The following is a 20938-nucleotide window of genomic DNA, read 5'->3' as shown; positions in this document are numbered from 1 at the left end:
CAGATGTGGGATTATGCGTGGTAATATACTACAGAGTATGTATCACTTGGAAAGGTCGACCGTTAATTATATGAAAATAATTAAAAATGGGAACCCCAAGTGCTACTAGACGCCTTTGGATATCTAATGGCGGACCTGGAAGGAAACCTTATACCCGTCGACCGATACGGCGGGTGATATTTTTGATTATGTGAGGTGGTCCGGTGGAAAAAGAAGGTGCGTCCCCTTGCTGATAAGTCCTAGACTCACTCTTGGGATCCCAGTCAATCGGATTGAGTGCTTAAGTCCGCGCAGTCAAATAAAGTCAAATAAGTAATCATGCATGGGTTTTCCCAAGCTCCTACACTCCGGAGAGTCGATTCAAGATTGGGGGCATCGAATGGATTGCGGGATATGGACATTTCGTGTATTCAGGTTCGACGTTGGGGACGGATGAGATTCCTAGGATGGGTGTTGGACGTAACTCGGTGTCAACATTGATGTATGGAGACGGAAATGAAATTGTATTTTTCGCTTCTCGCATCACTCCAAGATGTTGGAATGAAGGGGTGAAGGGGTGAGAAAAAACAAAGGTTCACGATAGCCACACAGGACGGGGCATTTTGCATTGGTTGTACCAATTTTGCATGGTAAGTAAGAATGTATGTATGCATTAAGACCAATAGGGCGTGTTTTCAATGGGACTATATACATCGTCCATCGTAATTTTACTTACATCATCATTATCATCAAGAAAATCAGTTGGGCATAGATAGATACATGAATTCGACTAAAGGGAAACTTGAAACCCTAAATTGTGACTTCGTACATGTCACCGCAGTCAAAGTTGACTCTTGAACGACTAGGGATAGCATAAGGTTAGACTTGCAATAAGAAATGGAGTATTGCTGCTTTAGTCTCCTCATCTGAACGTATTAGATTCATTCTCGAAGGAGAATCTATATCTACTCTGGACACAGCGATGATACTGTGATCTCGTAAGCACCGAATCTATCGTTTATCCCATCCCACCTCGAGCCGACCTCAAATCCACCCTCACCCGTGAAGACTTGAAATATCCGGAAGTAGGTCCCTAGAGATAGAACATAAAATTGACATCTCTGGAAAATCCAAAAGATCCAAGACGCCATCTCAATCTCCCTTCCATCAAGCATTGACCATGATATGATGGTCGATGATGACAAAACATCTACGAAGTGCAAGTGCAACGGCTTGATAATTGATCAGTGGGTAATCAAGTTTAAGTTGCATAACCACTTTGAAATATATCCTTATATCCTAATATCCGACGAAATATACTTGGTAATTTTGGTTCAATTTTCTCTTCGTTACACGCATAAATGTCATTCTTACAGGGCTGACACATCTTAGTATCCAACCACGGTGCATCACACAGAGTACAGTGGAGCGCTCCTTCAAGAATTTTCATGGAAAATCATAAAAGTCCGTAATAACCGGTTCACATTCCGATCGGGTCTCCGCTCGTATGGACAGAGCTAAATCTAGTGAACTTCATGGGATCGTGAGATTGTCTATCAAGCTACTGACTACAGTGTTCCTACTGACCATACAGTCTCGACAAACAGCGCCTCGAGAGACTCAATCGTTCCGTCCAATGCTATCTTTTCCCTCCCATCAACGTGAGAACACTCCGAAAGTTTATATATCATTGACACAGCGCCAACAGAGCAACGCACGATCACTAGCACGAAGAGGAACTTAGCCGGAGCTAATTAGCTAGACTTGCCTAGAGCTCCTGACGGTTCTATTCATAACTGCTAGTATAGACTAATCGCGTTTTCCAGATGCTAGATTCCTTTGCTCTGTTACTATTTATTCATTCGTTAGATCGTTCCCAATTATGATTTAGACCATCCGATCGGACTGTTGATATGCACGGGTACCTAGCATATAAACTAACTTTCATAAAGTCATCTCCCACGCCCACAACTCCAAAAACGTGATCAGAATTTCCAGTTTACCGTGTCCCCGCTCCCAAAATCGAAATTCAAGGGCATACCGGTACTATTTCTTATCATAATATAATTTATCTTCTTCTAAACCTAATCCATCAACAGAAACTTTTCTATTACAGCCAAAGGGCATGCAGCAAAATCCATGCGTTAGACAGTGCAAACGATTGAAAGGCCCCCCACGGAGCACAAAATTGATCGGATGCCGTTCTCTTCCTCATGGCAACTAGATAAAATTCTCCATCGAAACAAATCGCGCACATCGTTGACGAAAGTGCGGTGATGTCCTCTTTGAGCAACTTGTCTCGTTTTGGGAAAAGAACCGTCGGAAGTGAGCAAATCCCGTCTACCGACATGATTTCCACTAGCGCCGTCGAATAAGGTTGACGATTGATGAGGAGGAGGAGGCTGAGGTACTTTCATATCAATCTATACAAATTAACTGGATGCGACAATCTGCATCCGTCTGAAGATCAAACCCTTTTCTGTATTTAACGTTTCCCCGCCATTCTTAGTCTAATCATCGCTTTCTAATAAACAGAGCGATTCTTGTAATAAATTAATATAAGAATTCATGTATAATAAATTCATTTATATAAATATAATAGTTATATATATCAATCACTGATTTAAATGAGGATAGTATAGAGTAGATATATTAAAACTAATCTAATGTAATTTATTAGTATATAAGTTACTTTATTTTATATATAAAATTCGTTTATACGTAAGTATATACTTCATTCATTAGTAAATAGAATTTTCTAAAAACCTTTCATATAAAACCTAATTTTTTAATAATTTAAAAAATCTAATTCTTTTTTCAAAATTTTAATTATTATTAAAATCATTAATAAAAAGATTTTTTATAATATAAAGTATAACAATTTCAAACTAAAATAAATTATTTTTAAAAAATCTAAATATTATAAATATTTCATTTTTATTATAATCTTTCATAATTCTTTTTTGTAAATATAATAATTAATTATTAAAATATAAATATTAAAAAACTCTTAATTTTAGTATATTTTCGAAGTGGCCTATATGCTGATATGACCTATATGGTAATGAACCACGTTAATACATAAGTTACCTTTAATCTTTCAATATTACAAATCAATTACAAATCAATTACTAAAGATATATATATAGTTTAATGTGGACCTCTGTACGAACGTTTACAGTAGATTGCTGTCCGAGTCTCTAGAGAGACGAGGAAACCTCTGAATGCTTCCCCGCACAGTGATATGATCATATTGACAGCGTCGTGCCGCGTTTCAGGTCCGTAGATCGTTCGTTATCTTTGAGCTCAAACCAAAGACGCAATTCTACTACCGGTACATACATTGTAAGACTCTCACACCACCAGCAACCAGTATCCATATGCGTTGTAAAGCAGCCTTCCTATCAAACATCGCCCTCACGCCCAGTGGCTCATCCAGCTCATCCTACCTCCAATAGGAATCCTTGGCACCGAAAACAAAAACTTCGCGTATCGTATATCGCATTCCATTTATCGTATACCGTATCCCAGGTCACTTTACAAGCATGCATTGCATCGCCTCGACTGGAGTACGCGTCTCGAGTTTGTATCAAGAAATGCCAAGCGCTGAATGAACTTGCGCTGGATGAAATTAAAAAGGGCATAGCCACAACACTGTAAGTCGGGTACCCTACTTTCAAGCCACCCCCCTTTTAGGCCACTTTTTACACCAAAAATGGAATTTTTAACTCTTTTATTTATAAATAGAATTTATTAAAAATTTACATATATATAATTTAGATCGTTTTGAATTTAATTTGAAGTTTTTAAATTTTTAAGATTTTTTTATATTGAGATCTAAAGCTTCAAAATATCGATTTTTAAATTTGTATGAAAATTACATATAAATTTGAAACTTTTATAAAATCTTTAATAACTTTTTAATAAAAATTATTAAAAATAAACTATAAAATTTTATTATAAATTTATAATATATTTATTTTAAAGAATTCAGAAAAAAAAAGAAAATTTCCTATAAATAAATATTTAAAAAAATACCCTCAAAATTATAGAGATTATTTATATTACTCTAAACTCACTATATACTATATCTCTATATTTATTATTATTTTTTAATTTTTTTTAATTTCTATATAGATTTAAGTTCAAAACTTTCAAAATAATATATAGTTTTCTTTTAATAATTATTATTAAAAAGTTATTAAAGATTTTATAAAAGTTTTAAATTTATATACAATTCTTATATAAATTTAAAAATCAATATTTTAAAGGTCTGGATCTCAATATAGAAAATTCCTAAAAATTTAAAAATTTAAAAATAAATTTAAAATAGTTTAAATTATATATATTCAAATTTTTATTAAATTAGATTATATATTGATAGAGATATTAATAGACTAAAAAAGCGATTTTTGATATAAAAGGGTGGCCTAAAATAGGGGTGGCCCGAAAGTAGGGTGATCGATTTATTCAGCTCAGGAATCAATTCCCCTATTGATTCTCCTCTCTTAACAATCAAGACTACCAAGATACGAACCATCCAATCGTGTGCCCACTGCTTTCGCCCAAGAGCGGAGACCTGCTTGGCATATCACGTGATATCTCATCCATGGTCCAGCTCGTAATCATCGTTCTCATATTCTATTCTTGTAGGCGATATTGGCTATAGATTCTATATCTTGTGTAGCCATTGTGTGTTATTGCTTGCGTCTGTGGCAATTCTGGCTACAGATGATAACACTCGAGACCAGTGGATCCTCCACCGTCTTTCATGGTGCCTAAAACCCCAAGGCTAAGGAAATATGACAGTGTACTAAGCAATTGTAGCATTTGATGTACATGAACATTGCACGATCTAAGTGGTGGGCTGAAGTAAAACGTCAACGTTAATAAGGTAAGGCTGATCTATATTCATACAATTTTCTTATTACTACACACTTCGCTAGATCGAAGAGGGAAATATATCGATTGTCCATCAGATAATCATGACAAAACTTACATGGCGTAGTAACCATCACGCTTTGCTGTCAAGATCCTCCTATTTCCTGTCTCCACATTTCTTTCGGCACTTGAAGAGTCAAAGCTATTGCAGATCAGTGCCTACGAGTGTCGGGGCTATGTAAGAGATCAAGTATATCAAATCAAGTCTGAAAATCTGAAGATTCTTTCGTTATTATACTTTTATTCTAACAACTTTCAGTCGTGCCATTGAGCTTGAAAGTCTCTCAGCCACCTGTTCGAAGCACGGTTGATCAGCCTAAGTGGGTTTTGTCTCACCGGAATACGTTGGGACTAGTTGAGACGTTGATCCCTCGATTCTGATCCCCATCTGGAGATACGGTAACCGTTTTCCACAGGAAGTATACTGAAGTCTCCACAAATATATCATAAAATCTATTTCAACCATTCCTTCGATGGTGCAAGTAGTACTTGCTGCCCCGAAGCTCTCGACTCAGGACTGAAAGAGATAGGATACTCCACACCTTTAAATAATATGATAGCTACCCAATATGCGGACTTTCTGATGGGGAAAGTTTGGAGAGAAGATGGAGATCCTAATGTAAAACATGGGGAATCTGAGGAATTCCATACTTGAAGATTTGCAACAAAAGTCATATATCGGAGCATTTCAAGTTGATTGGATCCTTTTCATATGACTTGGAAGCTATGAGCATGGGAAAGTTTCAAAGAATATGGGGTTTCAAACAATCCCATATCCATTCATGTGCAAAAGGATGTTTGTTTTTCTGTTTTGATTGGCATCCTTCCAAGGCAATTTGACCTTTCCTCGAAGTTAGAAGAGGGCAAAGGGTTCTGGTGACTCCCAGGTCCATTTCGACATTACAGTACTGGAAGATTCCCAAGAAAGCCGGCGGATCTAAATAATCCAAGTGTGTTGAGAATTTGCATCCGTTCTATATAGGGCTGGCTAGGTGAGCGCAGAACTACTTCAATGTCTTAGCTACTGTCACAGTTGAGACAGTCTCTCAATTCTCGGACGATATTTAACTTGGTTTGTGTCGTCTTTACTACTCTCGCATTTTCTTTTCCCTTCTCGGGACATTTGCCAGTTATCCTAAGTAACATTTGATAATGTCTATCGCATTGCTTCAAAGGCTGTAAAGTGTAACACGCGGAGTAGGAGGACTAGAAAATTATTAAGCACATGTTCAACTAATCGAATTGGAAGGGATTTATAACGATGGCTCATCAGAGAATACATCAGGTATCCATATCGATTCATTGATGTCGCAATCCGTTACATCTCATTTGCGGAATTTTCATAGATGATCCTGAAGTGAGGGGAGAAAAGAAAAGCAAGCATGGTTACTTTGTTTGATTACGCTAATCCTGCCTGCCGCTTCCGATGAGCATTTGTTATTTCGTTCCTATCTAAATGCTACGTTTCTATTTAGAGGGTGATTCTTGTTCTGTCGGAGAAGAAGATTTCGAGAGTACCTCAAACTTGTGTAAGTGATAAGAATGATTTATTACGATTATGGTGTGTGAGGTGAGGGTGTTGCCTTTGATTTTCACTGTGATGCGGTATCACGAGAATCAGAAAATCACAAATTGGAAAAGCAGATATTCCACGATGGATGGATGCACTGATGATGTATGCCAGGCTCCAAAGCTTGTAAATCACACTGCGCAATGTTTTTAGGATACCTTAAGTTATATTCTAAAATAAAGCATAGGAAAAAATGCAAAACACCGAAAAACCGAAACTCCCAGTGACCAGCCCGCAGTCTCTTTCCCCTGTCTCCCAACAATGCTAAATCCTACCTTGTAAACTTCCCCTTGCTTATCACTGCGTCTACGCCATCATCTTTAAAATTACGTTCGAGCTAGGTATGGCGACTTGGTACGCGATGCTTACCACTGTTTATTTTGGGCTCAACCTTTTTGGGTGTAGATGCTGGAGGCTCAGAACCTGTCTGGGAATTCGACATGTCTCTCGATCTTCCTCTTGATCCGTCTCTTGGTGTGTTGTTAGGTTTATCAACTGCCGGCGGTAATTGATCTCCAAAGAAATTCTGTGGGTTTCTAAGCCTTTGCAAATCTTCTGCGAAGAAATCAGGTTTATTCACATCCTCCCTTACACGTGGCCTATTCTGCGTACTATTCCCATTGCCAGCATTGGATGGATTTTGCGTGCTCCTTGTTGAGCTGCCTGAAGGTTGAGGGATACTTTTTTTTGGCCTTATTTGTCTCTTGATTAGCTTCCAAGCTCTTTCTAGCCATGTTGTATTGCACCACTTGAAGGGTTTCTTTTTCCATTGTCTTCTTAGCTTTCTTGGCCTCGCGGTGCGTTTCCGCGTGTTCCTCGTGGGCGAGCTCATCCATCTCTTCTTCTTGCTTCCTCAAATACCTTAACAACCTCAATATCTCTCAACTTTTTAATATCTTTATCTGAACCTTTTGTACCTCGGACCCTTATGAAATTCTTCACCTCCTTGTTGTCTTTCGTGACGTTATAAGTATCAAACGCCTTCCAATCTCTCACAACCTGTGGCAGTTTCTCGTTGTTCTTGACATTCGTGCAACGTGTCTCGTAGTTTTTAACATTGTCGTGCTCGGCAAGCGTTGCAATTCTTGCCTTGGTTAATTCTTCTTTCGAACTTGACATTTTGGTTGGATCGGAAAGGATATTTTGTAGATTCGTTTAGTCCGTAATAATTGTGTATGAGAAGAGATGACTCTTATATATATGAATATGTGTGGTTCGTAAGGTTGTAGTTTGAGATGTCTCAGCTAGTGAATAGTTGTTGTGATTTTGAGATGAATGTTGTGATGATATTGTTATCGATGGATAGAATCGTGCTTTTATATATCCTCCGAATTCTCTCATCTCCATTGGCCTCCGTGGGCTCTGGAATCCGAACGTTGAGCTGCCCAACACTGATAGATGCAGCTACGAAACAAGCGTAGCAGAACTATACAGCGCGTTTACTATGGACATAATCCTCGTCGAGAATAGCCTGAAGGTGCTAACAGTTGACCCACGTGTCGAGCGGGGCAAGCGGACTAGGAATATACCGAACTGGGCGATGGATTTGAATGACTCTGTGAAGGATGGAGTTGACATGCATCACCGGCGTTGGGGTAATGGATGGATCTATAGTGCCTGTCTATCAGACGATGTAGACAAGCAAGCCCTGCTAGAAGCAGCAGCTGACCCACAGCCCCATTTCAATGTGCTAGGACTAACGAGCATCATGATAGATACCGTAGATGTCTTGTCCCCCGTCAGCTTATCCAACGGATACTTCGAAACTAAACCCAATGTGGTGATATCTCAGATGCTTGAGGATTGGATGGACCTAGCACGCAACCACAGTCGACTGGGAATCTTCAGGGACAAGGCTTTCCATAGGCTCGTGGTCGGTGGTGCCATGCAAAATAGCGAGCAGAAGCTCAAAATACGGCCCAACGAGGACGACTTGCGCCAGGTGGCCGACTTTGTTCAAAATGAAAGCAGAGGCAACTAATGGCTGGACGAAAAGAAAATGTGCGCGCAGTTGCAAAACCAGAAGTTTTTCGTAACAAAGAGTGGCATGATGGGATTGGGCCACCTAGACACCGAGCCTGGGGATGAGGTATGGATATTTGACGGTGGCAGGTTTCCTTTCCTAGTCAAAAGACAGGAACGAGATAATCTGTACGATTATGACTACGTGGTTCGCTGTTACGTCCAGGACATTACGTTCAAAGAAGCCTGCCTTGATAGGAAGCAGAGATCTTTCAAGCGCACACTTCGGATACATTAAGAAAGGGCTAAAAATAACAATAGAGAATTTTGTTCCTTGCTTAGGTTAGTCGTCTACTATACCTCTTTATCCTTCGCTTCTCTATTTCGTATAACTACGCGATGCTCAGAGCGACAACCCTGTTCCATCACTCATATATCTGTCTGGAGCAGACAACTACACAAACCTCATCCGTCATCTTTAACCTGATCTCCCTCTTGTTCAGTAACTCTACACATCTACTCAAATACCAACACATAATCATAACACACACCTCCACATAACGGTTCCCCAGCACCTAACTCAAAACCCACTTCTAAACTTCACAATTTATAATCTATCAATTTATCCCCTCGTTATCAGATTATCTCCCAATCCGATGTAACGCATCTACTATCACTTACTTATTACTATTATATCCATCAGACTTCCTTAATTTCTATTTCGATTGCCATTCATATCTTCCCCATCTCCAGCCCTATTCATAACCTCGTGCTCTCATCACCTCCTCGCTTCCCACTGACCACCATGATAATTGTCCTGATTCCTTATCCCAACCCCCCCTCAAGAACAAATTCAACAAACCCAACGACCCCGATAATTCCCATTAACCCATCCCATACCCCCCACCACACCACCACACCACCACACCCCAAACAATCCACCTACTCCCCCTTCCCCCTCCATTTCCCCACCACCGACGCAGCAGCACTCTCCACCACCCCCCTCCCTCCCCGTCCCCGTCCCCGTCCCCACGAAACCCCCCGGAATACTCTTCACCACGGCCGTCATATTCCTATTCCCATCCACCCCCACAAACCCATATCCTCTCCCCAGCTTATCTCGATGCATATCCCCTCCCTCAACACCGCGAGCGCAGATACTGTTGTTACAACTGCGGAGTACATGTAACAGATTCAATGAAGGAGGATATGCATTCACCGGAGAAAGCACTGCGCTTAAAGATATATGCACCAATGAAAGCAGAAGAAGAAGGAGAGGATCAGTCTTGCAATGTAAGAAAACATTTCCCAATCGATATAACGATCTAGCATCTCAAGATCGAGAACAATATCCGTTCAGTATGTCCAGTAAACACACGACTCCAATCTCCACGCGATTCTTTTCTTTTATTCGATTTTTTTGGTTTTGTTTCGAGTTCAAGTGAATAAATAGATAAATCCTGATTTTCAAATATATCAAACAATATCATATCATATAGTATAAACACTTACTTGCATACTGACTTACAGACTCACACACACACTTATCGACTATCAGAAATCAAGGAACTCAATATTCCGCAACTTCTCAAGAATTCCCAAGAATGCCTGTGTCTACCGGAATGGAATGTAATTCTCCACTCTCTTTAATTGGGAAGTTTCAATCACATTCCAAGAGAGAGCCTTGTTCAGAAGGAAAAACTGTGTAATCTTCGTACCATCTATTTGTTTACTATATTTTCATTTACGATTAGTGAATTGGCTATGTAGATAAATAAGTAGGTAGGTAGGTAAGTAGTAAGACTCCCACCCCAAACTTTCGCTGCACCGCTATACGAATATAAGTGTAGGTATCGATATTACGTATTTACAATCGAATATGAATGAATAAATCAATAGGAACATCACATCATTAGGGTACATTCGGATCGTTTTTTTGAATTATTTAGAATTAATTATTAGTTGGATTCATTTATCGAATAATTCAAATATTCTTAAATATTTTAGTAGAGTATATGTACTGTTTGAATTAGAATAAATTGTTTAGAATATTATTTTAAAATTGGAAATTTAATGATTTAATAGAAATCCTGATAATTTACAATTTCTAATATATTCGATTTAATTTAACATAGTATTTAAACAATATTTAAAAGTGGTATAAATAAAAAGCTTTATTTTTTTTAAAATAATCTTTTTACATGCTTCAAAATAGGGTACCCGACTTAAATGTTATCAGATCACTTGATACGATGTCAACATTCTGTCTGCAGCTTGTTTATAGTATAGTATAGTATAGTATAGTATAGCAACATATACAAATTCAATCTAGAAATCGACTTTTCAAAAGAATCTTTGAGGAAAAATAAAACTCCCAAGAGAAAAAGATAATAGCGTACATTGAAACCTCTCCGTGAGTAGGTACTTAGGTAGATAGGTATTCCAAACCCCGAATATAATCTTCCGAATCCAAGTCTGATCCCACCAATACTTACTTACTTCTCATCGTCTCATTCAGCATTTACAACAAACGCATTTACATCGAGTTTGTTTTTCTCGCATAGCGATCCGTGATACATAGGTCTACAGCTATTGAGCTTGGTGTCTAGAAAGTAAGTGCCGAAGTCTGTGCTTGAAGACGGTATGTTTGAAGTTCGGGCAATTTTGAAGAAGAGACGCTAACTAAGATGATGTGATCAGGGACTTGAAACGTTTGGATATTGATATTCTAGAATTAAAGATCTTCATTAACCTTAACCATGGCGAGAACACATCCATTTTGGAATGCGGGCAGAATGTATATGAAGGTTTGGAAGAAACCGAAACTATCACGGTCAATTCAACAGGAAATTGGAGAGAGTCAAAACATTTCTTAATCGTCGTGATATTCAAACAATATCTGATTTGAAAAGGTGGGTAGGTATATTATACTGCTTTACTTCTCCCAATCTTCCTAGATGTGATTGGAGTCTCGATGACCAATAACCCATGTAAATGAAACACACGTGATGATTCCCACGTGTTTGAAAAGAGAAGTGTGCATTGCATGAATGAAGGATGAAGGTCAAAGACTCTTTGTTTCACGGTATCATTATCCGTCCCACTTGGGAAGATGACGAGGATTGAACGCCTATTGTTGTTGATTGATTGGAGTTATATGGAAGATATGTGTATTCTCACACTTGTGAAAATTATGCGTGTACACTTAGTCGTACTCCATTGACGCAACACTGATACTTTGATGAAATGGATTTGAATCACGATCTTCGTATTCTGTGGACTTCCCCAAACCTAGCACGGTAATGCCGTACGAAGTAGACGATTGATTGAAAAATGTGTTGGCTGTAACCAATGTGAATGAGATACACACCTATATATATCATCTCGTATCGTATCGTAGTGCAGTTTAGGGCAATTGATAGATGGAAAGAAAGGCTGTGTAATAAGTACTCATTAGTAGATAGTGGAAGTAGGCTTGGTTGGGTCCAGAAAATCCAAACTTCCTTTCCACACAAGGAGGCTCATCGTAATATCACATAGGTTGGTAAGCTTTTAGGATTTCCAAGAATAGGTTTCGGATTCCACATGGCCCATACTTTTTGTGTGGTCGAGGTGCTTCCGAGCCCCCTTTGCCGTGGTGTTTCATCGTGTACGAAGTATGTGTATCCCATTCAATTTCGATATTGAGATTGAGATTCGAGATGTAGAAATTCGAAGCTATTGCAGACTTGTATTGTCGTATGGAGTGAAGAAATACTTGTGCGCGTGTGTATTATGTAAGTGGGTAGATCTACCTTCTACATCGTAGATAGAGATACTTGGTCGTCTTGACAAAAGAGTAGTGTGGTGAGAGATTGCGCTGCGATTGTGATAGACATGTATACTGGGCAAGGAGCTACGATTGTATCATTTCATCACAAGCTCGCACTCTTGCAAGGGCACTTGGTATGTTACTCCATACTCACGTATACTTTGTTCTTTGTAGATGTATAGCGAGACGGCAAGGCCAAGGCTGTGTGTTTGGCGCCTGTAAAGATGTGATTCAGCAGGGGAGTGTTCGTAAGTTCGTAACGCTACCAGTACTCTGTTAGTGGGTGATGATGAGTATAGTACTGTACTCAGCACTCAGTACATGCATACAATATATATATATATATATGTACCTAGGTACCTTTCGATACTACATCCATATCACATACTGACCAACAGATCCCATACATCCCTCCTGATCTGGGTATCAGGTGCCCATAACAGAACCCCAGGTCGTGAGTAACCGATGAAATAGATCCATCTTCGCGACATCGCTGGTGAATGATTAAACGATGAACGGTTAACGGTTAACGGACAAACGGATAACTTGATACGTTTAGTTAACTGAGATGATTGAGATGACTAATAATATAAACAGACTGCTTCGTATGTATGTAGATTGAGGACCTGATTGATTCGTTGGTAGTATAATAACTATGGTTTCTTAAAATGAGCATTTCTTGGCGGAAGCTCCAAAGATTAAACGAAGTCGTCAGTCAGTTACAGAAAAAGCATCTCATACCTCGGGGTCCAAAGCACATCTCACGGAGTTAATCATCATACTCCGGTGTGACTTGGGCTTCTGCAGGAAGATTCGATTGATTGATTGATTGATTATGAAGGAGAGTAATCTGGTGGATGGATAACAAGAAGAAGATAGCCTTTTTCCTGGGTGGTGGTATGCATGTATGTATGTATGTGTATCTAGATATGGTGGGTAAAATAAGATACTTTGGATCTATGGGTAACTTAACTTGTCATGATATAATATGGGATGGATGATATGGATGATATGGATGATATGGTGATATGGTGATATTGCACAGCTGCACAGCCTCTTTCACCTCTCACCTAGGGATTACCTATTATTACTTCCCTGGGCAATTCCACACTCCAATTTATTATATTCCAATCCATCTTCCTGACCACTGACCAAGCTGTGACCCTCTCACCTCTCACCTCTCACCTCTCGCCCTCTCACCCTCTCACCCTCTCACCCTCTCACCCTCTCACCCTCTCAACCCTCCTTAGGTACCGACGTTTACCAGGTATCATCCATCGTCTCTCTCGCTCTCCTACTTCTCTCCCTACGAATTTCATTGGTGAATGTAACCACAAACATCCAACAAATCAAAAACAACCCCCAACCTTCCACGCCTTTTCTTACTTCTACTTCGTACATTCCCTACCAGACCTTTTACAACGTCGCACGCAGTCCGCAGATCCGCACTCAACTGCACTGCAATTTTTATATTCCTTGTCTTGGAAACCTTTTCGTTCCTGACGTCCTTCACTTATTCACACTCTCTTGTTCACTGGGCCGTTTCCTATTTTCTAATCGTCCCCGAATCCTTCTCCCCCTCCCCCGGGTGCCCTAGACCATTTTCGACTTTTCCAAACCTTCAACTTTATGCACTGGTCTGCTACCTAGATTTCGAGTTTCCCTGTAGGCAAATCCAACTATACACAAATTGTCGCAACTTCGCACACACATCCATCAACCTTTAACGTTTGTACAGAAGAGCGATTCGATTAACTTTGATCCCCATTCGAGCGAGCGATACAGTCACCATTAAGATTTAGAATAAATCAATTCCTTCTCAACAAGAATACCCACCTTGTACACGACCGTCTTCACAATTGGCCCATAGATCTATCTATTGTTGGATCGTGAAACTCACAGTCGCCATTTCCTTACTTTCTATCCACTGTGATCCATCGACGAATTTACGCACCCTTTCCCATTATCACGACGAATACATATTACAGAAGCAGAGGAGGCAAGAGACACATTAGGATTATTGGAGAAATTTAGAAATCGGCGGAACTTGAAGATACAACCTACGCTGGCGACGACGGTGCTCGAGTTGTCGAGCTGTTCAACAGTCGATCGACAACCACCGCAGTCATGTTCATCAACACAACATGCAATGCGACGCTGGATGATATGCGAAGTATGAACTCCTTTCACCAAATAATTAGGGAAAAAATACTGATGATGCTGATGGTAGTTGGAATGTCGGAAGAAGTGTTGGTAGGAAATTTCACATTCCACGAATTGGGTATAGTAATTTCCGCGGCGGCGGCCTTGATCGCCATCCTTCTCTCACTATATCTCATGTGGATGCATGCACTGCATTATACAAAGCCCTATGAGCAACGACAGTATGTGTTTTCAGCCATGCACTCTATGCATATATACTAACTCTCGGTAGCATCATCCGCATCCTCTTCATGGTTCCGATTTATTCAGTGGCCTCCTTCCTTAGTTTTTGGCAATATTGGCATGAGATATATTATAGTGTGATATCAGAGTGCTACGAAGCATTCGCCATCGCCTCTTTCTTTGCCCTCCTATGTCATTATATTGCTCCCGATCTTCACAATCAAAAGATTTACTTTCGAAGCGCAGTTCCGAAGCCATGGGTTTGGCCGGTAACTTGGATGTGGAAATGTTGTGGTCGTGATAAGGGTCCTTGGAGAACACCAAGAAGTGGCTTGACGTGGTTCAACATTGTATGGGCTGGTGTCTATCAATATTGTTTTATTAGGGTTACCATGACCATTTTAGCCGTGGTCACTGAATACTTTGGCAAATATTGTGATTCTTCGGATTCTCCAGTATTTGCTCACATCTGGGTAATGTTCAGTTTCTTTACTATTGAAGCCCCCGCTAACTTTTCCACTTTTTAGATTCTAGTCATTGAAGGTGCCGCCGTAACAATTGCGATGTTTTGTCTTATTCAATTCTACATTCAACTACGTACTGATCTTTCTCCACATAAACCTTTCCTTAAAGTTGTTGCTATCAAAGCAGTCATCTTCCTATCCTTCTGGCAAAGCTTTGCCATTAGTATTATGATGTCATCTTCCATTGGCCTTGTCCAACCAACCAAATATTTAGCATATCCTGATCTGAAGATTGGTATCCCTAACATGTTACTCTGTATCGAAATGGCTATCTTTTCGATTTTGCATTTGTTCGCATTTCCTTGGAGACCGTATGCTTCAGATGCGACGCCAGTTAAATACCCAAGTTCAACCGGTGGTGGTTTAGAGCCGATTGGTCCTAAGCAAGGTGGTCCTCTTGGAATCATGGCTTTCGTTGACGCCATGAACCCATGGGATCTCGTCAAGGCGTTTGCTCGAAGTATGCGTTGGTTGTTCGTAGGTGTCAAGCATCGGGAGACCGACCCTTCATACAAGCCGGCATCTTTCAATAACGACAACGACATGTCTCTTCAATCTACAAACTCGGAACCAGATACATCACACAAAGGACGGGATGATGGTTTACCGATTGCCAACGAGTTTAGACAGAATACCTTCGGTAGTAACAAAGGAGCCATGGAAGGCGAGGAAGGAGTTGGTCTAATTGATAACGCACAACCTAACCCTACAAACCTCAACCATTCAGGCTACATCCCAGCAGCTCAACGTTATAACTCCCAAGGATTAGATATCACCGCGAATGGTGCGCGATATAACGACCCAGATCGCCTGATGACATACAATCCAAGTCCCGGCTCAATGCGGAGGCAGGAGAATCCTATTGGAATTGCAGTAACCGGAGAACCAGAAGCATACTTAACTCAAGTAGCACAAACACCATATCTTATACGACCGGTATCGCCATACAGTGTACGACAATTATCAGAACCAGAAAGGTTTCTCGAGCAAAAACGAGCTCAACGAGCGGCAGAAAAAGCTGCACGAGATCGCGCCGATCAAGAAGCACGTGAACGAAGTGTAGCACCATCAGAACAATGGGCTAATTCAAGAAGGCCTATACACCCAAATGAGCCACCGAGTCATGTCCATAACGCATTATGGGGATCACAAACGCAATCACCCCCGAACACGGATAGATATTCATAGGGAAAGATTCACGGCCTGTTGTATAAAACTTTTTCTTTGACAAACAAATTCGATATGCATCTCGTCAAAAATTGGGAAGCCTCAATGGATGCCTACTGCATGTAACATTGGGAATGGGGATAAACTTTCATGGAAAGGGCGTTGGGCGGTGTTTTTTTTTAATGAGGGGAAATTATGATTTGATGCGCTTGCGCCAATATACATTCGTGGGGCATCTGCCTGGCAGTTTTTTATTATTGAGGGGATTGGGTAGAATTTGGCTCCTAGGCTGGTTGTGTTTAGTGGCTGTATAATCAGCGCCAATCGCAAAGTTCATTTGTGAATAGGAATAGCCTCAAAAGCTCATGTGTTATTGGAACATGGTAATTATTGAGCTGGATTCATGTGGAATACCAGGTTAAGGCGTTTTCGAGATTGAAAATGTTAGTTTGGATTCATAGCAATTCATAACATGACAACTCGCGGGGTGGGGAACAAATACAGAGAGGGAAATGGAAACTGTGTGTGATAGTTAAATAGTAAACTGTTTGAGGAACTTTACAAATGATGCAATTTCTGGTGTCTGAATTGTTATGAGTTTTTAGTGGGAATACGATGCTATGTGAGAGGGGTTGTTCGGGATATGATGTTTACTCTGAGTCTCTGCGGATGCTGTGAATGCTGTGAATGCTGTGTGAATTGGTGGTGTAGCTTGGAGAGAAAATGAAAAATTGGGGCTTGCGACTTCTAGGTTTACATTTTGGAAGTGCAGATTGGATGTTGGATGTTGGGTTTTACATGGTGAGTGAGTATAACGTATGCATAGTGTTAGTGCAATGGTTGAGTGATGAGGAGGAATCATTTATGATGCGATATCCTGAGTTTGATGAATTTCATAGGGGAATGGATAATTTCGCTTCGAATTGGTTTGATTTTGATGAGGTGATGAGGCGGTTTGTGCTCCCTTTGAATAGTTAAGTGCGTTGTGTGGAAATGGCGGGGCTGGCACGAATGGTAAGATATGCAATAGAGGATCTTCTAGAAGGGTGGCCTGTGGTCTGTTTAATGCTCTTGATCCGATTCTTGCGTGCTTGAAGTATGTTGTGGTGTGGATATTTGGAAGTGTTTCATTTTGGGAGGGATTGGTTGGTGGGAGTTGGGAAAAAAAAGGGATGTCTTTCTACGCGACCAAGAAAAAGCGAAAAAGAAGAGGTGAATGGAATTGAGTGCATGGGATTAGGGGTTGTCTGAATTCTTATTGGGCATTTGAAATACGCGAGACGAAATGTGGAATGTAGATTGGGAGTGGAATGAATGGAAAGGAAGGGATGGCATGACATGGCATGACATGGGCGTGGATACACATTCCTCTCCATTATCCATGAGACGATTGAACTTTTATTGAAGATTCTCTCTTCCTTTTACTCTTCCTCACCCATTGATCTATTTCCACCATCGATCAGTATTCAAACAATTCCATCAAACAAAGTCGTCAATCTACGATTAAACCGCAACCAAAAGCGAAGCACAAGCAATTTTACTCGATATAATCCGCTCAAATCACTCTCGCAATCATGTATCTCTTCCCTTCAACCATCACAAGCATCCTCGCTTTCTCAACTCTCGTCTTCGCAATTGAAGGATCGCTTTCTGTAAGTTTTCATCCCTCGGTATTCCCCCTTCTTCTTCTTTTCCTTTTTCTTCTTCTTCTTTCTCTTCTCCTTTCTCCTCTCCTTTCTCTTCTTCTTTCATCCCCTCCTTTCCTCTCCATCACACACAATCCCTTTCCCCTTCCAAGTAAACCCTCACTAACACCCCCTCTCCCCAGCAACGCGTAATCTGCATCGCCAAAGGAGAAGTCTGTCACAAAACCGGCGAAGCATGCTGTGATGGATTCAAATGTGCGCTTGCGCATGGAGGAAAAGCGGATGTGGGGTATTGTACTGAGAGTGGACTTTTGTTGCAGGATTATTATCAGGCGGGTTTGCCTTGAGGAATTGAGGGATTTGTAGGAGGAAGAGGGGGGAATGGTGCTGGGGCTGGGATTTGTTAGGTGGTTTGAGAGAGGGCCGAGGGGGATTTGGTGAGGAGAAGAGAGGTTTGTGAAGAAGGTGGTATGGTGCTTGGGAGTGTTTATGTGATTGTTTATGGTTACGATGTGGTTTGGTTAAATCTTTGTGCTAGGTTCGGATTGTATTTGTGGGAATTCGGTCTTTGTAGACAGTAAGGTGCTAGGGGGGGCTAGGTCAAGTTGCAAATTTCATATCAATCATGTCAAGCGAACAATATAAAAATCAAAATTGAATGTCAAAATTAAATTGTATCAAGGTGTGCTTACATAGAGATTACCTGATGGTTAGAGGGGCTCATAAATATGGGAAAGGAAATGGAAAGAAGGTGATGTTGGAACGGGACATGTAAGAAAAGAAGATGAACTTACAGTTGATCAGGGATCCAGTGCTTACCAAGAATTCTTTGAGAAGGAATCAGTGGCATTGCCATGCTCTGCCTCATTTCTCCTCCCTTCTTTACTTTCTGTGATCATCTCTCACTGGAGTTCTCCCTTTCCGATTTTCTTCAATAGATCTTCCAACCGTTTCTCCTCTTCTTCGTCTTGTCGACGCTTCTTTTCTTCTCGCTCGAGTCTTTTCTCCTCCATCTGAAGGTCTGCCTCCTCTTGCCTACGTCGTTCCTCAAGATTTCTCCTATGCTCTCTCTCTTGTTCCTTCTTGCGGTTTTCGTCCGCAATTTCCTTGTGTAGCTTACGTTCTTCTTCCGCCCGTTCTTCTTTCCCAGAAAAGACCCTTATACCGTAGTAATAAGCTTGTGCTGGGCGTCCGAGAGCCATGAGGACTTCCACTATAGAGAATTCGTCGACCGTCTTGTGGAAACGTTCTTTGCAGAATTTCCTCAACACTTCTTCATCTACGGTACTTGCAAAATTGACTAAGGATGCGCAAACAGTTATCCAATGGTAAACCTCTTCGTCGTCGAAAGTTGATTTATGCTGTCTGAATTCGATTGTCTTCTTTACCTTTTCTGCGTCCGTTCCGAGGTTACAGATGGAATATGTGAGTCTTTTGAATAGGCGATCTTCCTCTAGTTCTGGACTTGATAATAACTTCACAAGTTCGTCAACTGTGTCTCTTTCCAGAATAGTGTCTATGATGAAATCTTCGTCGAATTCCCGCAAACTTTCTTCTGCTCCTGATTTCTCTGTCTCAGCTCGATAATCTCGTGCTACTTGCGCAAGAAGGCTATGTGTTCTTACCGGTTTGGAAAACGCCCTCTGTGTCATGTAATGAGGAGGATGAATGGTTGCGATTTGATTTTCAAAAGTGTAAACGAAAGCCATAAATTTCCTAATTATGCGAGCATCAAATCCTTTCTGTCCGTTACCGATGTGAACGTGAATGTCTGCGCTCAAATCACAATTAGTCCTGTAAACTGAGTCGATGCATTGAAGTACATTTCTTACCTTTAGCTTATTTTCTTCGCTGTAGAAGTATGCTGGGCTTTGAATCTCGATTGGCCACCAGAAATATGTGGGTTCATTAGGATTATGACTTAGACCATGGTTGATAGTGGTGTCATTAGAGATTACCCAGTACTTTAAATCTTCGATGCTAGGGTTTTCAGGTTGTTCTTCGTCAAGTTGGGCCACGGCTGGAAGTCCATTTTCAGTAAGAAGTTTTGCCATGTCTATTTGTAAAGCATCTAACTGGGTCGTAAAGTTGTTAGTTGTTTCTTTCCATAGTACCTCATTCTCCTCAATTGCATCTGGGGATCCCAGGTAAGGAAGGAATTGATCTTTGGGGTGATTCTCCGACCTTGTGATGCCGTGTACGCGACGAGGATCATCAGGTTCTGGATCAAGGAATTGATCGGGCAACGATTTCACAGCGAATTCAAGCTCAAAGCCGAATGTCACCACAATTGGGCTTATCGGTGGGAGGGTGTTTTCTTCCGCCATTTTTGATTGATGTTAGAATATGGACTAATAACTATCTCTCAAAAACTTCTTTTATGGCCAGTAACGCAATGCCCTTATTATATAGCAACAATGAGTTCTTTGTATAAGGTGGAAGCTCTTCAACGTCTTTATCTTTCTGTTCTTTCTGAACAACATGTACTGAAAGAAAGTTGAAGGGTGTTGTTCAATCTTTGTACCGATGATAGATCTTTCTTTGTGCTCCTGGCTATTCGATGCTCAAGACACAAGGGTTGATCAGGCATTGTTCAGCAAAAGGGAAGCACGTTGGCAATCGTGATCCAGTGGAAGTTTGATCCATTGATCCTACATCTGGCATGAAATCTCAGACGCGATTGTGATGATGATGAAAGGGGATGAATTATCAAGACTTCCTGGTAGTATTGATCCTATTGTCAGCTCGTTCAGTTAATTCGTTCAGATGGGCAGATATATCTCGGTACTCTTCCTATCCAAATCATCCAACAAGCTTATCATAATACTATGGGAAAAGGCCTCGGTTCGAGAGTGAGGGTTGTCCAGTATTCAATTCGAGCCTGGATGTAGTCCATTAGTTTGAGTCGAGGATGGCTCTTATAGTTCGATTGTTGTTTCATCTTAATTCTCAG

The 20938-nt window shown here is 40.6% G+C and overlaps 5 protein-coding genes across 5 annotated transcripts; 3 read left to right on the top strand and 2 right to left on the bottom strand.

The window, feature by feature from the left end:
• Positions 1-6827: 6827 nt before the first annotated feature.
• Positions 6828-7609, bottom strand: EAF01_009042 (uncharacterized protein; the record flags this gene model as incomplete). Its single annotated transcript, XM_038917298.1, has 2 exons — positions 6828-7250; positions 7352-7609. 2 exons carry the CDS (start codon positions 7607-7609, stop codon positions 6828-6830), a joined length of 681 nt encoding a protein of 226 aa, XP_038766903.1.
• A 325-nt stretch (positions 7610-7934) lies between these two features.
• On the top strand, positions 7935-8471 carry EAF01_009041 (uncharacterized protein; the record flags this gene model as incomplete). Its single annotated transcript, XM_038917297.1, has 1 exon — positions 7935-8471. One exon carries the CDS (start codon positions 7935-7937, stop codon positions 8469-8471), a length of 537 nt encoding a protein of 178 aa, XP_038766902.1.
• A 4943-nt stretch (positions 8472-13414) lies between these two features.
• EAF01_009040 (uncharacterized protein) lies at positions 13415-16963 on the top strand. The gene is made up of 4 exons (XM_038917296.1): positions 13415-14436; positions 14494-14647; positions 14698-15121; positions 15176-16963. The coding sequence occupies exons 1-4, from the start codon at positions 14391-14393 to the stop codon at positions 16358-16360; spliced, it is 1809 nt and encodes a 602-aa protein (XP_038766901.1). The 5' UTR covers positions 13415-14390; the 3' UTR covers positions 16361-16963.
• A 950-nt stretch (positions 16964-17913) lies between these two features.
• EAF01_009039 (uncharacterized protein) lies at positions 17914-18332 on the top strand (the record flags this gene model as incomplete). Its single annotated transcript, XM_038917295.1, has 2 exons — positions 17914-17991; positions 18168-18332. The coding sequence occupies 2 exons, from the start codon at positions 17914-17916 to the stop codon at positions 18330-18332; spliced, it is 243 nt and encodes an 80-aa protein (XP_038766900.1).
• Positions 18333-18887: 555 nt separating this feature from the next.
• Positions 18888-20312, bottom strand: EAF01_009038 (uncharacterized protein; the record flags this gene model as incomplete). Its single annotated transcript, XM_038917294.1, has 1 exon — positions 18888-20312. The coding sequence occupies one exon, from the start codon at positions 20310-20312 to the stop codon at positions 18888-18890; it is 1425 nt and encodes a 474-aa protein (XP_038766899.1).
• Between the last annotated feature and the right edge of the window lie 626 nt (positions 20313-20938).

This window comes from Botrytis porri (assembly GCF_014898465.1).
Source record: "Botrytis porri strain MUCL 3234 chromosome Unknown BPOR_013, whole genome shotgun sequence".
Lineage (NCBI taxonomy): Eukaryota > Fungi > Ascomycota > Leotiomycetes > Helotiales > Sclerotiniaceae > Botrytis > Botrytis porri.
This window is presented reverse-complemented; position numbering and strand designations above follow the sequence as displayed.

Coding starts and splice junctions, on each gene's coding strand:
- EAF01_009040 (XM_038917296.1), top strand. CDS start 14,391: ATGTTCATCAACACAACATGCAATGCGACGCTGGATGATATGCGAA. Junction 14,437..14,493: donor GACGCTGGATGATATGCGAA/GTATGAACTCCT, acceptor TGCTGATGGTAG/TTGGAATGTCGGAAGAAGTG. Junction 14,648..14,697: donor AAGCCCTATGAGCAACGACA/GTATGTGTTTTC, acceptor AACTCTCGGTAG/CATCATCCGCATCCTCTTCA.